The 21,564-nt window shown below is 44.9% G+C and overlaps 1 protein-coding gene across 13 annotated transcripts in view; it reads left to right on the forward strand.

Moving 5' to 3' along the window:
* The window catches only part of RSU1 (Ras suppressor protein 1), a 190,241-nt gene that overhangs the window by 49,920 nt on the left and 118,757 nt on the right, over positions 1-21,564 (forward strand). For all 13 annotated transcript variants that reach the window (XR_005595240.1, XR_005595241.1, XR_005595243.1 and 10 more), the window contains 4 exons: positions 3,085-3,205; positions 18,095-18,213; positions 20,537-20,619; positions 20,880-20,994. Coding sequence is in view for 9 of the 13 variants with exons in the window: in XM_039528010.1 (XP_039383944.1) it covers positions 3,085-3,205; positions 18,095-18,213; positions 20,537-20,619; positions 20,880-20,994 (438 nt within the window). In the remaining 4 variants the exon portion in view is untranslated. The remainder of the gene's footprint in view (positions 1-3,084; positions 3,206-18,094; positions 18,214-20,536; positions 20,620-20,879; positions 20,995-21,564) is intronic.

The following is a 21,564-nucleotide window of genomic DNA, read 5'->3' on the forward strand; positions in this document are numbered from 1 at the left end:
TAGCTCCACTGGCTGTAAGAGGCTTAATATCCTGTGTGGCGTTACTATTTCTGTGTCCACATAACCTAGCCCTATATCACATTTAGCATAATTTGTGGTGTTAAATTGGACTGATTTATCTAGGAGAGTGAAATAATCTCTCATCCTTTTTCAAAAAGGTCAGTACTTTCAGACTAAGATTTAATTGCATCAGCAGTGCAGGGGGTTGCATTCTGTCTGCATTATTCTTGGCTTGTGGCTAAATTGGGAAGCAGAAGTAGTAGAAAATAATTGTTTCAATCTGTAAGCATTAATACTGCTGATTACAAAAAGCAACACGCTTGCCAGCCTATCATAACTTACTACATGTAATAGTAAGAAATCTGATAGCAAGAGATATTAACTGTGATAATGCCTCTGGCGCAATATTCTGAAGCTTAAAACACCTATATTATAAAAATCTAAATTTAAGTAATCTCTTTTGTGGAAAATTGTCATACGCTTTCAACGTATAGACAGGCAAATACCTATTGTACCTAAACACATGCATAATTCCCGTTGATGTTAACAGCTGGGTAAGGGGTCTGTGTGTACGTGTGTGCGTGCACACTACTCCTGAGGACATTCTGTGCCAAAACATTAAAAATTCTGCCCATATTTTAAAATTCTGCAAATTTTATTTGTCAGGTAAGTATGAGGGCTCCACCATGGCATTGGGGAGCACAGGCCAGTGGCTGCACAGAGGTGGAAGATCACCTTGCAGCTCTTCCTCCCCCACGTCCCTGGACACACTCAGTGGTGAGGCTGAACCCAACCCTGACACAGAAACACCCCAGGATCCTGCCCCTCCATGCCAGGTGCACCAGGTGTGCGCAGGCAGGCTCAACAAGGCAGGATCCAAGTGTGGAGGGGTTTACTGTGGGGGGGATCCAGGTGTGGGTTGAGATGGGTCTGTCAGGGGCAATCTAGGTGCAGGCAGCTCAGTGCAGGATCTGGGTGCGGGGGGAGATCTGGATGCACAGGGGCTTGTTGGGGGGTTCTGGGTGCAACAGTAATGGGACTCTGAATGGGGGGGATCCAGGTGGTTGGAACTCGGGTGGGGAGGAGGAATCCTGGGTGTGGTGGGGGATAGAGCTTGAGCTTGGCAGTGGGGTCTTGGGGTTGGGGATCCAGGTGCAGCTGGTTGTGGCTCAGTTGGGTGGGGATCCAGGTGCTGGTGGCTCATCAGGGTGTTCCAGGTGAAGGGGGAATGGGGCTCATTGGGAGGAGATTCTGGGGTGGGGGTGAAGCTTGGTGAGAGGGTCTGGGTATGGGGGGGCGGGGTCTGGAGGCTGGGCGGATGGGGGGAGCATCTCCCTGCACAGGGATCCCTTCCCCTGCAGCTGAGGAGTGATGGGTACAGGAAGCAGGGAGAGGGGGTGAAGGGAGAAGTTTGCAGAGCTTCCTGCAGCTGGGGGAGAAATCTGGGGATGGGTCTGACCCAACCCCAGATGCTTTGCAGGGGAAGAGGAAGTCCTGTCCTCCCCAGCCCAGCCAGAACTGCCTCTGAGCCCAACGCAAAGGTAGGAGCCACAAGCCGGGTCTTCCCCAGTCCTGTCCCCTGCCCCACAGTAATTTACCTCTCTGCCGGCTGCCCTGGGCACCCGAAACATACTTCCGGGGAGGTCGCATGACCGCTCTTCTGGCTTCCTTTTCTGACAGGGAAGCAAAGTCACTTTTCTGTGGGGAAGCAAAGAAATCTGCAGGGGACATAAATTCTGCGCATGCACAGTGGTGCAGAATTCCCCCAGGAGATGTGTGCACACAGCTATGGTAAATCATATGACAACGTGAGATTTTTTTTTTAAATATTCAGATTTGTCTTAATTTCTTCTATTCAGTTTGCTAAATGTGTCCTCCCATGAACACAACCATCAGCAGTGAGTAATATCCTAATTGCTCTGCATAAATATTTGTTAGTACATTGTTCACAACCATCTCTATTTAAAGTCTAGTAAATGACATACTGTAATGTTCTACTGTGTAAATATTGTGGGCTCGTTTTTAAGGCGGGGCAAATTGCCTCATTCCATCAAATTAATGAGGCCATGATTTTTTTAAGCTCATAATTACTTAAACCCGCCCTCTACTTTTCCTGCTGTTGTCAAAGTTAACATTATGCACCAAGGTGAATAGTGTGGGTACAGTTGCAAGCTTCAGTGCAAATGATTTGTTATTTTCCCAGCTCTAATGTAAACTTTAGCTGCATGCTTAAGTTTCTCTTTGTGGGAACAGAGATTTAAATCCGTACAGCTTTTAAACCTTTTATCTGCGAAGGTGTATTCATATCGTGCTGCCGGGTTGGTTTTTCATATTTCTAGATAATAACCATGCATTGATCTGTTGCTAATCTGATGTAACCTTTTTTGTATGTATTGATCACAGCACTTTACTCATGGGAGGCGAATTAAACACTGGCTTGGCTGAACAGTTCATCATTTAAGGCTGAACTTAAATGGCTGTGATTTTTAGTTGAATGTTAAATAGACACCTACTCGGATATTAGATTATTTAAACAGCAGGCTGAAATGGACCATCACTCAGAATGGATTTTTGTTTCAGTTTTTACTAGAGAAGACCTTAAATAAAACTGTCATTTAGGTCTGGATGGCTGAACTATTTATTTTTCTGATGTATATTAATGTAACCATCCAACAGTTTAGGTTATGTTTCTGAGCCTTGTCTGTGTGCTTGTTGCTGTGCAAACCTAATGGAAGGCATGGTTCCTTATCATTCTGCCTACAGAACAGTAAGTATTTTGTCATGGTGTTTTTGCCCCCACCTCAATAATGGTGGTGTTTCAGTATTTTTAAAATGCTAATGGCATTTTTTTAAGCCAGGAATGGCTTTGAAAATGGACACCAGATAGAGTCCTACTGGCCATCAACAGTTCTTGTGGGTAAAAATTGGGTCATTTGCATTGTGGTAGCACCTAGGATCCCCCAGTCCTGGTCTAGGACCACTTTGTGCTGGGTGCAGACAAACAGAACAAAAAGATGGTTTACAATCCAAGTAAGCTGTTGGTCTGAGAATCTTTCATTTTGCAATGCACTTTTTTCCTTACAGCTGTGCCACCAAACATCGCAGATCTGAAGAATTTAGAAGTGCTTAACTTTTTCAACAACCAGATTGAGGAGCTGCCTACGCAGATTAGCAGCCTTCAGAAGCTCAAACACCTGAACCTTGGGTGCGTAGCAGTAAAGCAAAAAAAAAAAAAACAACCATGCAAAAACTGTTAGTGGTTAACAGTAATTGAATCTTGTACTTAAAGCTGTCATGTTTTGTAAAGATCATCAATTTTTATGGCACTTGGGATAGCTCTGAAGTTATGGTTTCATTGTAGTTGAGAAGGTAACAGATTTTTGGACAAAGGAAATGCAGTGGATCTAATTTTACCTCTGTTTCAGTAAGGCATTTGATATGGTTCCACATGGGGAATTATTAGCTAAATTGGAAAAGATGGGGATCAATATGAAAATTGAAAGGTGGATAAGGAACTGGTTAAAGAGGAGACTGCAACGGGTCGTACTGAAAGGTGAATTGTCAGACTGGAGGGAGGTTACTAGTGGAGTTCCTCAGGTATCAGTTTTAGGACCAATCTTATTTAATCTTTTTATTACTGACCTTGGCACAAAAAGTGGGAATGCACTAGTAAAGTTTGCAGATGACACAAAGCTGGGAGGTATTGCCAATACAGAGAAGGACCAGGATATCATACAGGAAGATCTGGATGACCTTGTAAACTGGAGTAATAGTAATAGGATGAAATTTAATAGTGAAAAGTGCAAGGTTATGCATTTAGGGATTAATAACCAGAACTATTGGTATAAGCTGGGGAGGCATCAGTTGAAAGTAACAGAAGAGGACGATGACCTTGGAGTATTGGTTGATCACAGGATGATTATGAGCCGCCAGTGTGATATGGCCGTGAAAAAAAGCTAATGCGGTCTTGGGATGCATCAGGCGAGGTATTTCCAGTAGAGATAAGGAGGTGTTAGTATCGTTATACAAGGCACTGGTGAGACCTCATCTGGAATACTGTGCGCAGTTCTCATCTCCCATGTTCAAGAAGGATGAATTCAAACTGGAACAGGTTCAGAGAAGAACTACTAGGATGATCCGAGGAATGGAAAACCTGTCATATGAAAGGAGACTCAAAGAGCTTGGCTTGTTTAGCCTAACCAAAAGAAGGCTGAGGGGAGATATGATTGCTCTCTATAAATATATCAGAGGAATAAATACCAGGGAGGGAGAGGAATTATTTAAGCGCAGTACCAATGTAGACACAAGAACAAATGGATATAAAGTGGCTATCAGGAAGTTTTAGACTTGAAATTAGACAAAGGTTTCTAACCATCAGAGGAGTGAAGTTCTGGAACAGCCTTCCAAGGGGAGTAGTGGGGGCAAAAGACATATCTGGCTTCAAGACTAAGCTTGATAAGTTTATGGAGGGAATGGTATAATGGGGTAGCTTAATTTTGGCAATTAATTCGCCTTTGACTACTAGCGGTAAATATGTCTGGCTGGTGAGTCTTGCCCACATGCTCAGGGTTTAGCTGATCACCATATTTGGGGTCGCGAAGGAATTTTCCCCCAGGGCATATTGGCAGAAGCCCTGGGGGGTTTTCGCCTTCCTCTGCAGAATGGGGCACGGGTCACTTGCTGGAAGATTCTCTGCACCTTGAAGTCTTTAAACCATGATTTGAAGACTTTAATGGCTAGACACAGGTTTGTTACAGGAGTGGGTGGGTGAGATTCTGTGGCCTGCATTGTGCAGGAGGTCAGACTAGATGATCATAATGGTCCCTTCTGACCTTAAAGTCTATGAACCAAAAATTAAGTGTCTTAGAAAAACACCAGTTGTGAATGTATTTAATTTGAAACAGTTTGAGGAAGAGACACTTGTGTATGATCTCTCTTTCACATTACATTGATGTCTAGTTTGTGTCAGGAGTAATCCATTATGATCCACTTATTAAATTCAGGTTTAAATCTGTTGCATACTATTTCGTGCATGTGCAAAATTGTTCCCTTAACTGCTATCTTTATTAAATCTGAATTCTGTGGTCGCTGTATGATGATGGAGTTTCTGCAAGAAATAGGCTTATAAAACTAAACCTACAGTAGGAGGATGGACCTTTTTTACTGAAACCATGTTGTAGTTGTATTTGGTATATTTCCTACTTTGTGGGTGCAATTTTATAATTTACAGCTTTCTCCCTGTATAAATGAATGTTTTTATATTACAAACTCAAACCTATAAACAACTTAAGTCAGAGGGAAAGGACGTGTATGTGCTGTTACTTAAACCCAAATAGATTTTAGTTAACTAGGGTCCATATTCTCTAATGAGTTAACTCTAAGGGTATGTCTACACTACAAGACTATTTCGAATCAACTTAAGTCGAATTGGTGGAATCGACCTTATGAAGTCGAATTTGTGTATCCACACTAAATACACTAATTCGACTGTGTGAGTCCACAGTAACGGGGCCAGCGTCGACTTTGGAAGCGGTGCACTGTGGGAAGCTATCCCATAGTTCCCGCACTCCCCGCTGCCCATTGGAATTCTGGGATTTCCCCCCAAGGCATGCTGGGGGAAAAAATGTGTCGAGGGTGGTTTTGGGTAACTGTCATCATTGAACCGTCAATCACACCCTACCTCCCTCCCCGAAAGCGCCTGTGGGCAATCTGTTCGTGCACTTTTCTGCTCAGTGACAGCGCGGGCGCCACAGCACTGCGAGCACGGATCCCGCTGCAGTTATGGCCGTTGTCAACTCCTCGCACCTTATCGTCCAACTCTTCCACAGTCAGCTGCTGAGAAATCGGGCTACTTTTCAATGGTGCTGCGAGCACTGGTGGACCATGGGGGACGTTTTACCAACATCAACGTCGGGTGGCCGGACAAGGTTCATGACGCGCTTGTTTTCAGGAACTCTGGTCTGTTTAGACGCCTGCAGGAAGGTAGTTTCTTCCCGGACCACAAAATAACTCTTGGGGATGTTCAGATGCCTATAGTGATCCTCGGGGACCCAGCCTACCCGCTAATGCCCTGGCTCGTGAAGCTCTGTGCAGGCGCCTTGCACAGCGACAAGGAACTCTTCAAGTACCAGCGAGCAGCGTGACCTGTGACTGTTCAGTTTCTTTACAGAGAAGCTGAACCTGCCCCTGTTTCTTTACCAAGTTACTGTTGACTAGCATCTGCAGTTACATACCCCGTCCACCCCGCTTCCCCCACTTCCAACACACGTTTAAAAATAAAACACATGTTCCACTGTGACTTTACAGAGGTTTCTTTATTGATGACTTTGCGTTAAAGGGTTGAGACTGGGACGCAGACTGTGCTGGGTAGGGTGTGCGGTGATGTAAAGTCCGCCTCTAAACTCGAGGAATGACAGGCTCCTGCTCCCAGAGCGGTCCGCAGTGCCGGACTGGTTGTTTCAACAGAGCCTGCCATCCCTCCTTTTTGGGACTCTGTGGGGGCTATGTGGCCTTGCGGCGGGGGAGGACGGATACAGATTCCTCTGCTGCGTGGCTCTGTGGTCCAGGACAGGGACCGTTGCATGAGATCTGTAACCCCCCTCCCCTGCTACAAAGTCACGTACCCCTCCCACCCACACAGAACCTGGAAACCACCTCCCATACCGACCAGGGTGCCTACTGACTGCACTGTGTGTGTGACCTGCTGCTGATCCTGCCCCCGTCTCTGTACCCTGCTAAAGGTGACTGTCCTATGCAATACCCTACCCCCTTCCCCTCCAACCCACCCACCCCTTCAAACACAGCGTTGTGTAAAAAAGCATGACGGAAACAGTAATTAACAGCAAAGTATTTTTAATAATTAACCAGACAGTCAGGGGATGAAACTGGGATTGGGGCCTGGGTGAGTCAGGAAGGGAAGGAATTCTCAAAAATTAGGGTATGAGAGCTTTTGGGTACTTGAGCACTCTGCTGGGGTGCAGTGACAGTTTTCACGGCCCCTGGCGCCACTCCTTCTGGTTACTTTGGGTGACGGGAGGTATGGGACTTTGTGGCGGGGGAGGGCAGTTGCAGATACACTGCGGGGGGGCTCTGTCCTCCTGGCTGCGGTCCTGCAGAACATCCACAAGGTACCGGAGCATGTCCGTTTGCTCCCTCATTAGTCCAAGCAGCGTTTGAGTCGCCTGCTTGTCTTCCTCACGCCACCTCTCCTCCCGTTCGCTGTGTGAGCGCTGGTACAGAGAGAGGGTCTCCCTCCACTGGCTCTGCTGGCTGATGTGGCTGATCAGAACATCCAAGCTCGGACTGCTGTCCAGAGCGTCAACAGAGTGGTACAGTGTGGGATAGCTCCCGGAGCTACTAAGGTCGATTTCCGTCCACACCTAGCCTAATTCGACATGGCCATGTTGAATTTAGCGCTACTCCCCTCGTCGGGGAGGAGTACAGAATTCGAACTAAAGAGCCCTCTGTCGAATTAAATGGCTTCCTGGTGTGGACGGGTGCACGGTTAATTCGAATTAACACTGCTAAATTTGAATTAAAGTCCTAGTGTAGACCAGGCCTAAGACATTGATAACTGAACTGCATTGTTGGCTGCAGTGATATAAATATTTTCTTGGTATTGGCTCCTCAATAAAGACACTATTGGTTCTTATTTTTCTCTCTCTGGTTCTCTAGCACAGTGGAATAGGCTTTGATTCTTGGCAGCCTCTATTGGCTTGGATTTAACAATGAGACTGGATAATTAACGTTTGCCTGGGAAAGTAACACTCCAACATTGCAAACACACACATTTTGACTGGGGAATACACCTCAAGGTGTAATGCTGCATCATTAGTGGGGGAAATAGTTGAATGCTTTCTATCTATGATGAAACAAGTGACAAGTTGATTGTGCTTAGTTGTAACCAGAATACTACTTCCCTGCATTTCTTCTGTTAATCCTGTTTTTAGGGGTAGGAGTGAACGAGTGCTGTGAATTGGCATTCTTGCTGAGGAGTATCGTTAGTCTTGCAAATGGTAAACCAAAGGCTGCCTTCTATGTTAATTTTGTAGTGTAACATTCTACTTCTAGTATACGTCTTAAGGGAGCACCACTGCGATGGCATCTGGGAGCCTCACATATTTTAAATATTACAACATAACTATCGTTCCCTTAAAAACTGGTAAATTCTCTCAAGTTTCATTTCCCATTAAAGCCCCTTGTAGCAATGTGAGGACTCACCCGCGCGGTGCCTCCTGCTGGTCACCCAGGAAATTAGTTTTTCCAGTGTTGAGTGCCCTCTGCCAGCTGGTATCCTGTGTGCCTTAGGCTCCCCGGGTCCCTCCCAGTGCCCCTTTACCTTGGGTGCTGCCCCCTGGCAATACCCCCACTCTCTGGGTCTCCCCACCCAGGGGAACCCCCAACCCTCTATCCCCACAGTGGCTATTGCCAGTCACCATCTAACCCGCGCTCACTGGGGCAGACTGCAGTCTATCAACCACTCATCGACAAGTGGGGTTTGGACCTGCTGCCTTTGCCTATACTGGGCTACACCTCTGCAACCCCAGTACCATTCCCGGCCTTTAGCAAGACCTGCAGCCTGGTGGCTTTCCAGGCCGGAGCTCCCCAGTTCCTCTGGCCTTTCCCCAGCCCTGCTCTGCTCCAGTCTAGGTACCCTGTTGAGTTTCCAAGCAGCCAGGCCCGTCTCTCTCCACAGCTAGAGAGACTGCTTGAGCTGCTGCCTCGCAGCCCTTTTATAGGGCCAGCTGTGACCTCATTGGGGCATGGCCCCAGCTGTGGCTGCTTCCCCAGCCAGCCTAGCCTTTGTCAGGAGCGGGGCAAATGCCCTGTTCCACCCCGGAAAGGTTTTGATCTCAGGAGTTGGATCAGGCCCTTAGTGGCTGCTGCTGAGAGATTTTTTTTTTTTTTAAAACCAATGCACACATCAAAAGAAGACCCTACCTTGGGAATGTGATCTATTCCTTTGTAGTTAAAGCTTTTTGTAGCAGCCCACAGGGCAGCTGAACAATTCATAGGCTACACCTCTCCAGCAAATACTCGGATCACTTTGGGTAAAGTACTCCAGCTTCCCAGGTCAACTTTCATTCTTCTGAGGTCTTCTGTATATTTTCCTACCTGCTTTTCTTCTCCGAGTGGTTTAATAAATAAATAAATAAATCTCAATCCAATGCCACAACATCCTGGTGGTCCTTGTGTTGCTATTTTCTCACTTTTTTTTCTTAGGGATTGTTTTTTTGTGATCTTCAGAGCCTGGCCATGTCAGGTTAACTGTCACTCGTGGGGCACACGCACAACCATAAACGTTCACTCACACATAGGAATAAAATTGGCAAGTTAACTTTGTATACCCACTGCCTCTGCTTGCTGTTTATTTACAAATATTTGGCTGCACAGGGCTATATTCATTGCATGAAAAACGTCAGCCAGTGGCCACTTTTCAACATCTAAGTGGAACGGCAGTGGAGGCAGAGAATATACATAAGAATGGCCCTACAGGGACAGACCAAAGGTCCATCTAGCCCAGTATCCTGTCATCTGACAGTAGCCAGTGCCAGCTGCCCCAGAGGGAATGAACAGAACAGGTAATCATCAGGTGATCCATCCCCTGTCGCTCATTTCCCAGCTTCTGGCAAACAGAGGCTAGCAACACCATCCCAGCCCATCCTGGCTAATAGCCGTTGATGGACCTATCCTCCATGAATTTATCTAGTGCTTTTTTGAACCCTATTATAGTCTTGGCCTGTAGAACACCCTCTGGCAAGAAGTTCCACAGGTTGACTGTGCATTGTGTGAAAAATACTTTCTTTTTGTTTTAAACCTGCTGCCTATTAATTTCATTTGGTGGCTCTTAGTTCTTGTGTTACGAGAAGTAGTAAACACTTCCTTATCTACTTTCTTTACACTAGTCATGATTTTATAGACCTCAATCATATTTCTCCTTCCAAGCTGAAAAGTCCCAGTCTTAATCTCTTCTACAGAACCTGTTCCATTCCCTAATAATTTTTGTTGCCCTTTTCTGAACCTTTTCCAATTCCAATATATTTTTTTGAGATGGGGCGACCACATCTGCACACAATATTCAAGATGTGAGCATATAGTATTCCTCTTACGCCCACATCTTGACATCTTGAGCAGGAAGAAACTATTTTTTGGGGAGGGGAGGGGGCAAGAGGGGTAAGAATGAGTAACTGTTGGGCTAGAGTGGTAAGTTTACCCCTTTCCCCCCTCCCCCAAATACAGCTTGGAGCAATAGGGCCCAGGCATGTACCTAGCATCCAGCCTGGTACCTGGATTTGTGCTGGTTAAAAGGGTGTCTAAGAAGATAATCACCACCTGAGATCACCAGCTAGAAGCATGTGTTCCAGTGTGCCTGGATGGGCCCCCTCCTGCAGGACAGAGCGCACCTGAAACCCACAGTCTTGTGTTGCCAGGGTCTGGAAAGAGGCAGGGAGTAACAGTACTTGTTTGTGCGAGAGGCTGCCATCAATGGTGCTAGTGAGGTGGGAAGGGCACAGCAGCAGGCAGTAGTGGTTGTGAAGGAGCTGTAATGCTCCCTCAGAACTGGGCAGATGTTCTGACGGGCTAGTGATTTCTATAAATTTTTAGATCACGAACAGAAATAGCAGTGCTCATGGTACTACAGAGGCTCCATTATCCAAATAAGCCAGGAGTATTAAGCCTGTATTACAGCAGCCTCCCACAGCTACAGCGAAGGATACTCTTTCCTGCTCCTAACTAGAAGAATTACAGTAGCATCTAGAGGGCCTTCTCTTAGCTCAGTGACCCACTGTACAACGTGGTGTCACTACTTATAGTTAAGACTACGATTTAATCATGGGTATTTTTAGTAAGTCATGGACAGGTCACAAGCAAGAAACACACAATCACAGCCTGTGACTTGTCCATGACTTATATCATAAATACCCCTGATTGAATCTTAAGATGGATGGGAAGCCCCAGGGCCAGCCGCTGCTTTCACTGCCCCCGGGACTGCTGCTCGGGCACTCCCAAGAGCCAGCTGCATTGGCTACTGCTTGGGCAGTCCTCAGGGCCAGCTGTCCAGGGCCACCAGAGCAGCGGCCGTCCCCAGGGCTGGCTGCTTGGGTAGCCCTGGCGACAGCCACAGTGGCCACTGGAAAAGTCAGATCACAGGAAGTCACAGAAGCCGTGACTTCTGCAACCTCCATGACAGATGCGGAGCCCTACATATAGTACACCACTGTCCCTGTTGCAAAGAACTTAGTTGAAGTAAACAAGATACAGGATGGGAGAGAGGATATATTATTCTCATTTCATAGATGGGGAAGTGAGGCACAGTGAGATCAAGGCCTTGATTCTGCAGAGAGTTCTACCGGAGCGTAACTTGAAGCACGTGTGTAGTGCCAGCAGGTCAGTCTGTTCTTGTGTTTAAAATTAAGCATGTAAATCTTTGTAGAATTGGGACATAAGTGATTTGCCCGTGGTCACACAGTGCTGCTGTAGCACCAGAATTCCTATCTCACACATAATGTGAGTGAACTATAATACTGAAATAAAGAAAACTGTAAACTAGCTAGCCAGCTAATCATGTGTACTGGATTCATTGCTGCCTGTGTCCTTGAATAGCGTTCCAAATGGGGCCTACTCTGCTAAGCTCACAAACATGCTGTATCCTCCCCTGCCCCGCTTTATTCAAGGGAATAAAACACAACTCTGATCAGTTCGTACATGCATCAGAACACATGTGTGAGTAACTTCGGCATAGAGCTGCTTCTTTATCCATGTGTGCATTAATACAGCTGTGCAATTGGATGCCAACAGAAGAGAAAAGACTTCTCAAAGAGAGGGGGAAATACAAACAGCTCTGGTATGTTGACTGGTGTACCTGCTAGGTTGCATGCTATGTGTTTCCAAGTACCAATTCCAAGGCTGATATGCCTACTCTTGTTCTCTGTGGCCCTTGATCATGAACTGAAATAATCTTCAGAAAATAAGCGCTCAAACAATTGCTGGCAGCTTTTCAGCTATCTATAAAATGAGATGACAGTGCTTACCTACCTAACAGGAGTGCTCTAAGAAAAAAAATCACTGATGTTTGAAGAACTTGATTGCTGCTGATGCGAAGGGAGAGGGTCTTGAAGTAAGTCTAGCTGTGACTCTTTCCAGGGATCTTGACAGGGTTACTCAGTCTTAGTATAGCGTGCCATTGTACACTTTACAGATGTATCGGGTGTCACTTATGTGGAGGGGAACTCATTTTGCACGCACTGCAAGGCAGCTTTTGATGGGTCTGCTGCTCATCAGAAGATTCACCACATTCTTCAATGGAAAATCTAAAACTTTGTCCTAATTCTTAAAAATGTCTCATACAAATAACTTTAGCTTGAGCTACATTGTTTAATAGTTTTTTGTATAGTTGAGTCAAATAGGCCTACAAATATGCCATTTTACGAAAACTCACTCTGACCCTGAGGATTTGAGTAGCCCAAATTTGATACCACATGGCATGATCCGATCTCCACTCTGCTCCAAGTTGCTTTGTTTCATTTAGATGCGAGAACAGCTTTATCCTCTTCTATAATGAATACTCGCAAACCCTAACCTCATACTTGGAGTTTTCTCCTTGAACTGTTACATTAAACAGTTTCACCTTTTTTTATTCCATACTCTCCTGCCCTTGGTTCTTTTGGTTAGCTGTCCAGCACTGATACTTTTTTTTGTTTTGTTTTGTTTTTTAAAGCAGGGCAGTTAGCACTGTCTATTCTTGAGGTTGGCTAACACTTCCTATTATTAGACCCTGTTTTCAGTTGCTTATCTTTGCCATAATTTAACTATGACATTTTCAGGGTGAGTGTTGGCCAAAACAGTCTAGCCACTTCTGAGAATGAGGTTAGGGGAAAAATACATTTTCGGCCAATGTTAAAATCTGGCAATCCTTTCTTTTGGAAAGCTCTAGTGACCCGATGCTGGAAGTTGAAATTAGGCAGGGAATAGCCTTTGTGTCAAATGTGCTTTTGTCTTTTTCCTGTGAAAATCCACCCACATTAAAAATGTTCTGAAAAATCTGACTTTTTACATATTCCATAGTTACTTCATAGAGCTTAGCAGCTACAATCTCTTAAGGTTCCATGCACATTGGGTATGCTGCAGCCCTACAGCTCCTGGATGTGACCAGACTGCAGACAAGCCGTCTCTACACATCCTGCAGAATGGAGAGCCAGGAAGCCTGTCTCTCCTCTGCTCTCAGTGACACTCTGCTAATGCCCAGGCAGCATGGAGGAGGAAGCAGACTGACTCAGAGGCAAAGGGGCAAGAGTTGGACCAGGGAGAAAGAGAAGGAAATAGATTGGGATTGAGAATGGGAGAAAATAATGCTGGTACTGTTAGATCAAGTGCCCGAGGTCTGTGTGGTAGATCTAAAGATTCTAACCCAGCTAATGACCCATGTGAATGTCAGTGTAATGGCACATACTGGAATTTTTTTCAGTTTGCTTTTTGTATGTTCTATTTCCTATGTTAAAAGAACATTATTAAGGTTGCAAAGTCAAGCATTAAAAAATTAGGAAATGCAAGATTTAAGGTTGCCTATGCAACCTTAATTCATCACCCTCATGTGTATGCATTAGGATAGTCTTTAATTTTATGATCACATACTGTTTTTTCCACAGGACCTCCCCTGATTTAGTGCACAGGGTGGATCTCCTTTGGGGATGAATCGGGGTTCTCTAGTGAAGGAGGTTGTTGTAGAAGTCATAAGGTGTATAGTGAATGAGGTAGGGTGTTGCAGGAAGAGAAAGGATGATCTGATGGTTAAGGAAGTTGAATACTATTCTCTCCCTTTCTCTGCCACAGCGTTCCTATGTGATGCTTAGCAAATCACTTCATCAAACTTTTTTCTCAGCATCTGTTCCTCATTTTTGAGTGTCAAACTTTAAGACCTTGGGGTCAGATTACAGCTGAGAGTGCTCAGTATTTCAGACGATTAAACTCCATGAGAGCTGTGCTTTGAACATATTAAGTGCTATATAATGCTAAGTACTTTGAAAACTAAATTTGAGAAAACTAGAATCTGGCATCCAAATTAACGGACACCTTTTATCTTATTCTCTCTGTGCCTCAGTTCCCTTTCTGTAGAATGGGATAATACCCACTCATCTCCCAGTGGTGTTATGAAAATAAATCATTAATGTTTGTGAAGCACTCAGGTATTATAATGAGCTTTGTAGAAAAGGAAATGAATAATTTTGTCTCCAGAGCATTGTTGGAATAGCATGCAGTAAATAAGGCCTGGGGCCACACATTGACCAATGAGGAGAAAACAAAATATTGAATAGCTGATTATTAACTGGGCACTGTCTATTGTGGGCACTGAATGAGGAATGGGTGGAAAAAATAGTATGTGATCATGTGGGGGGAAAAAAAAGTAGTATGTAATTAACTGTTCTTCTTCGAGTGATTGTTCATGTCCATTCCAAGCAGGTGCGTGTGTGCCACATGCATGCTAGCCGGAAGATTTTTCCCCTAGCAGCGCCATAGGGTCGGCCTGTATGCCCCCTGGAGTGGCGCCTCCATGGTGCCCTATATAGGGGCCCACCGACCCTCCACCCCCTCAGTTCCTTCTTACCGCCGGTGACGGCTAGCTGGAACTTTGATCGCTCTCGCAGCAAGCCTAGCAGTGTCTCTATTAAGTGTATATAGTTCATTTTTTCTCATAGTTTAGCGTTAGTGTTAGTTGTAAGATAGTTAATAGCTGTTGGGGGGGCTACCTTAATTGTCGCCCCTTCCTAGGGCATGCCCGGGTCCCCAGGGTTTAAACTCTGCACGGACTGCGGGAAAATTATTCCGAAGAGTGACCCACACTCTCTTCCTGCTTGAGGTGCCTCGGGGAGAGCCACCAAAGAGACCAGTGCAGTATCTGCAAAGGGTTTCATCCCAGGACAGAGAGCAGAGACTTAGAGTGCTCCTGATGGAGGCGGCCTTATGGTCACACTCGGACCCCGAGCCTGCTGACCCACTGCCCAGCACCTCATCCTCGGTGCGCAGCGCTCTGGCACCATTAGCAAGAGAGGAGGCCCGGTCTAAGAACTCTTAAGTCCCGGCACCAGAGAGAATCGGGACATAGAAAATCGGCCTCCATGTGGCACCAATCACCAACGCCGGTGCCCGCAAAAAAGAGGAGGCTGGTGAGGGGCTGATCACGCCACCAGGACCTTAAAAGGCCGGTGGCATCCACAAGTGTGGTGGGACAAGCTGTGCCACAGCCGCATTCTCCCAAGATCCTGTTGACTCCTGCTCCTGTGAGGGTGCAGTTGAGTCTGGACCGGTTTAGGTCCCCGGATCTCAGCGAGGATGTGCGCCTCCCATCGACGTTGGAAGGCGTTCGAGGCGGCCTCAGACTTATTAAGCCTCCTGGTGCCGGCCTCCCTGCGTCAGAGGGAAGAGCCGCCAGGGATGGCTAGACTCCCGATGCAATCAAGGGGCAAGCCGGCCATGATGATGCCACAGTCCCTGCCCCGCCCTACTCCAGCGGTAACGGTGCAAAGAGAGCGTTCCCTGGCCTCGTGGCACCGCTCGCTTGTGACAGTGGGTACTACCCCTCCTCTGTCTTCATATTCGGAAACCTCGGAGGCAGAATCCTACCGCTCCAGTAGATCAAGGAGCAGGAGGTCGGCTTCACAGGCTTACACAGGATCGAGGCCGCCTCCGGCACCTGAACCTGGAGTTGCTCCACCTCACAGCCTGGATGCTCCATGACTCAACCCGGTAGAAATTCAATGCTCACAGCAGGTTAGACAAGTTCTCCTTGGTAGCAGGAAACCCTCCACCAGGGCCACATACATGGCCAAGTGGAAACAGTTTTTCATCTGGGCAGAACAGCAGTGATAGGCCCCATTGCTTGCCCCAATCCCACTCATCCTTGACTACCTACTTCATCTGAAACAGCAGGGTCTTTCCCTCTCTTCAATTCGGGTCCACTTGGCGGCCATCTCCGCGTTCCGCTCAGGAGCTGACAGTGGTTCAGTCTTTGCAAACCTACTGGTTGGTTGCTTCCTTGAGGGCCTGAATAGGCTTTTCCCGCATACTTGACAACCTGTCCTGGCCTGGGACCTTAATTTGGTCCTTTCTGCCCTCATGGGGGCCCCCCTTTGAGTCCCTGGCTACATGCTCATTACTGTATCTCTCCTATAAGGTCGTATTCCTTGTGGCTATCACCTTGGCCAGGAGGGTATTGGAGCTCAGAGCCTTGACGTCCGAGCTTCCATACATTGTTTTTTCACAGAGACAAAGTCCAACTCAAGCCACACCCAGAGTTCCTTTCTAAGGTGATCTCCCAATTCCACATGGGTCAGGACACTTTTCTCCCTGTGTTCTATCCTAAGCCACACTCCTCCAGCACGGAGTGTAGGCTGCGTTCCCTAGACATTTGCAGGGCCCTGGCTTTCTATATTGAAAGAACCAAACTGTTCAGGAAATCAATCCAACTCTTTGTTGCTGTGGCTGACAGGATGAAGGGGCTCCCTGCCTCATCACAGCGTATCTACTCATGGATCAAGGCCTGCATCCGCAAATGTTACGATCAGGCTAAGGTGCCTGCCCCACCGATCACAGCCCACTCCACAAGAGCACAGGCCACTTCCGCGGTGTTCCTGGCTCAGGTCCTGACACAGGAAATATGCAGAGCTGCTACATGGTCTTCAGTCCATACATTCACGTCAGGCTATGCCATCACGCACCAGGTCAGAGACGATGCAGCCTTCGGCCATGCAGTGCACCAATCCGCAGTGCACTTCGACCCCACCGCCTAAACACAGGCTTGTGAGTTACCTACTTGGAATGGACATGAACAATCACTGAAGAAAAAATGGTTGCTCACCTTTTTGTAACTGTTCTTCAAGATGTGGTGTTCATGTCCATTCCAATACCCACCCTCCTGCCCCTCTGTCGGAGTGCCGGCAAGAAGGAACTGAGGGGGTGGAGGGTCTGCAGGCACCTATATAAAGTGCCATGGAGGGCGCACAGGCCGACCCTATGGTGCTGCTAGGGGAAAATTTTCTGGCTGGCGTGCACGTGGCGCGCGCACACCTGTTTGGAATGGACATGAACAACACATTTTGAAGAACAACAGTTACAAAAAGGTGAGTAACCGTTTTATCATGTAATTAAAGACTGTTGCACAGACGACTTTAATTCTGGCATTTCCTAGCTTTTGAGTGCTTGAATTTTCAACCTTAATGATGTTCTTATAATGTATTTTATGTGTGAGAAAATGAGACAATGACATTAAATACATTGTCATTTTCCACTACTGTAATGAGAGCTGGTTGGAAGATCTTGGTGACTGAAAATTCAGTGTCTTTCTCCCCCACCTCCTTTTATGACTTCCCTGCCACGCAACCCATTTTCCCCACTGTATAACCAGTTCTGTTTGAAATTCTCATCCACATGTAACCCTTTTCAACACCCTGTTCATGGTCATTCCTTGCTGCATTGTGTTGAATGTATCCACCCCTTCTCCTACCCTCTAACCAGTCTTCAGTAATAGAGATGCTTTGGAAAGTCTGCTTGTTCCGCCTTCCTCAGTGGCTCTATGGCCATCTTAGATCAATAGGTCCTGGATCTGCTGTGCCCCTTGGATTAATTGTAGGTGTCTGTCTGTAGTTTATTGCTCTAGCTGGACTGTACAGCTTAAGGTACCTTGCCTTGACCTGGTAATTAGGTGATTCAATGAATATGCAACCCTTATGACCCGAATAATTATACTTCAATGCAATCAAAGATGAATTGGTTGTGAGAAGAAACTATATTAGGGAAAATGATGGGATGAAATTAAGGAAGGAGTGTAGGGTAAGATATAGGAACAAAAAAGTCATAGGAATTTGGGGAATAATGGTCTGTGGGCCTCAATCCTATGAGGTGCTGAGCACCCTCAGCTCCCATCCCATTAACCAGTGGGAGTTGGGGGCTTTGGCACGATGCCCTAAAAGAGTTGACCCAGGAATTAGCGTGGCCTCTTTTTTGGAAAGCTCTTAATGCTTTAATCCTTTTTGCTTATGATTAACTAGCGAAATGAATATAAACATATGTTCTGTGTGTCTTGTTTTTCCACCACCAACAGCATGAACAGGTTAAATACCTTGCCTAGAGGATTTGGATCTTTACCAGCTCTGGAGGTTCTTGACTTGACTTATAACAACTTAAATGAAAATTCCCTGTCTGGAAACTTCTTCTATCTGAGTAAGAAACTTTTTTTAAAAAATCTATAAATCTTCCTGAAATGATGCTTTGCTTTCTGCCAGTGAAATTTATTTGATAGAGACCAAACTCCAATAGAATTTTTTAGATATATGTTTTTCTTCCTTGGGTCCTCTTGAATATTTCTACATAGCTCAGCAATACGTACCATTGATATACAGTTACCTGACACTATTGGGCATGCAAGGACTTAGTTAGTAATGGCATATTAGCTTTTTTGAGGGTAATATTTTCTTGAGCCACATACTTAGCTAAAATTTAATAGACGCTAACAAGCCTCATGGGACAATAAAGAATGTCACCTTGAGACGTGTTGACGATCTGAAAGTAACCACAACCAAGTTTCCAGAATTGCGTGTGTCTAGTTTTTATATATAAAAATATATAGTTAAAACCATGTTAAGGTTACAAAGTCAAACACTCAGAAGTCATGAAATCTCAGAATTCTGATTGCTTTTGCAGCTTTAATTGAGACTTTTTGTCCGTATCTATTATGATAGTCTTTAATTATATTACCACACATTGTTTTTTCCATATGATCCTAGCCTTTTAAGGGAATTCAGTATTACTTTTTATTCTCATTCAGTGTGTGGCCCCCAGCCTTATTTACTGCACACCATCCAAACTGCATTGAATACAGTACTGTTGATTTTCTCCAGGGCGTTTCTATGGCGCGCTGCTCATACTGTGAGTGTTTAATCAAACATTAATGAATTTAGCTTAAGAACACTCTCTTCTGAGGTAGGGACATGGTATTCTTCCCCATTTTATAGCTGTGGAGCTGAGGCACAGAGAAACTAAGGCAAAAACAGTCCAAAGTGTCCACTGATTTTGGGTTCCTGACTTGAGACATCTAAGGCCTGATTTTTCAGAGTCTCTAGTGTTTTTACAGCACTGTATATGTTCAAAGCACAGTGCCTCCTCCTCCCCTCTCCCCCCGACTTCAGTTACAGTTGTGAACACTTGGCCTTTCTGCAGATCTGGCCCTAAGTATCTGTAGTAGGGCACCCAGAAAATGAGCAACACTGAATTAGTGGCCAACTGTGAACATTTTGGTTTGCTTTTGCCCAGCAACAGATAGGAACTCTATGGCGGAGGCAGGGATAGAATCTAGTTCCCCAGGAAAGCATTCAACTTCCTTAAAAATATTTTTTCCCTCCTTTTGCAATCCCTTACCTCATTCACTAGACATCTTCTAACTTCTGCAACAAGTGAGGCAAGGGTCCTACAGACAGCAGCTTCTTTCACTACACAACCCTGATTTGTTCCCAGAGCTCCATCCTTCATGTGCACTGAATGAGGCAAGGTAGAAGAAATAGTATGTGATGTAGTTAAAGACTGTATCATTAATGCAGGCACACACAGAGGCTCAATTATGGTTACACAGGTAATCTTTATTCTGGTGTTTCCTAACTTTTGAGTGTTTGACTTTTGCAACCTTAATATTCTTTCCAACAATGTTTTTATTGGAAGTGCAATCAGAGCCTTAAGCAGAAAAAGTGGCAAAGAGGTTAGAAGAGGCCATGCTGCTTGCTGAGAAGGACCTACTGATTATGATCCAATAGAAGGAAAATTTTAAATTGTCAAAAAGTTAAAAATGATGACCACAATGTAACTAACAAGAAACCTGCAAAACAGACGTGCAACCTGCTCTCGGAAGGGGTGGGAGGTCATAATCGTCCTCCCAGTGTTCACTGTTTTCTTTTGGTTTAATTTTCCTGAAAAGTACCATGCACAGCCACAGTTCTGTATAAATAGTAATAAGCTAAATGGATATATTGGGTTTTTCTTTTTTGAATTTTATCGTTCTGTCTTCTACTGCAGAGAGAGAGACTACCTATGAAAATATAAATGATTTGATTTGAACTCAGTTGTGTTTGTGTTCTACTATGCTGTTTTAAGATCTTTCCACAGCGCTGCATGTAGTTAAATATAGGTGTAAATTCATTCCAAAATACAGCTTTTTTAATGCAAATTGGGTAATAACTAGGAATCAGATGTAATAAAGAGTAATTGCTCCTTCTGACAGCTGAGTATTGAAACTATGTGCCAGAACCTGCCAGAGTCTATTGTAGAAATTGTTAATTGTGTCAGTCCTTTTGGATATAGATGTTTTCCTGAACACACCAACAATACAAGGCAGTAAATCTAAGTTTGACCTGCTTGTTATTATTGTGAGCCCTGAGTATGTCAAAGGCTTTTCACCAAGTCAGGGTTATTAATCAAAGCTGACTCTCTTATTGATCAGACCTCAAATGGTTGGGCTATATGCCACCCTGTTTATATATTGCTGTTTAATTTGCAGCCACCCTGCGTGCACTCTATCTAAGTGACAACGATTTTGAAATCCTGCCGCCAGATATTGGGAAGCTCACAAAGTTGCAGATAGTAAGTAATTTATCTAAATTCTTGGAAAATCAATTCACTTTCACAGCCCTTGTAGCAGTAGAATCTAGTCAATTTGAGAAGTAGTAGAGTTTGTCTTTCAGGAATAACCACTACACCTGGTACTGTTTCTTGTTTATCTTGTAAATAAATTGGAAGAATTGAGTGTTGGGGGGCAACGGGTGGGCAGAGAGTAAGTGTTCTCTTTTAGGCTGCTTTATTTTAACTGAAAATTGTTTTGACAACTTTATATTTTCTTTTAGCTGAGCCTTAGGGACAATGACCTGATATCACTACCTAAAGAAATTGGTGAACTCACTCAGCTTAAGGAACTTCATATCCAGGGAAACCGTCTTACTGTGCTGCCCCCAGAACTAGGTAAGACTGTAGATGGTCCTTTGTTGTTTTGAGTAATGATTGACACAATGCACTTCCTGTTGATAACCTACACCATCCGTTGATCTCCAAGAAATAGTCTTTGCTGAGGTTATCATTGCTGCTATTATCTGTTTATTCCCCCAGATACACACTCACTTTCTCTTGTTGGGTTTGTGTGTATTTGGGAGAGGAAGGACTTGTGTTTGTCATGTTGCACATCTGGCTGCATTACTTGTTCCCATATTATATGTGACCTGTGTATTAGTCAGTCAGATTGCAAAATTTGCATACCGCATTCTGCTTTGTACATCATTTCTTTTAAAAACCTATTTTAATTGTCTGGAGCTAGTTGTGTTGAAATCATTGCTACAGTCAGCAAAAAAGAAATGTTGAATTCTCAATGCTTGGATAGAAGTGGCTTTCTTGAGCCTGTTTCTGTAGAAATGGAAGTTTGGTCAACAAAAGTAAGATTAGGCTAAGTTAGGTTTTTTTTGTTTGTTTTTGGTTAAAGTCTATATTTTGATAGCAAAAAATATTACGATCTGACAACTTTCCCTCAAAACAGTTGAA

This window comes from Mauremys reevesii, linkage group 2 (assembly GCF_016161935.1).
Source record: "Mauremys reevesii isolate NIE-2019 linkage group 2, ASM1616193v1, whole genome shotgun sequence".
Lineage (NCBI taxonomy): Eukaryota > Metazoa > Chordata > Testudines > Geoemydidae > Mauremys > Mauremys reevesii.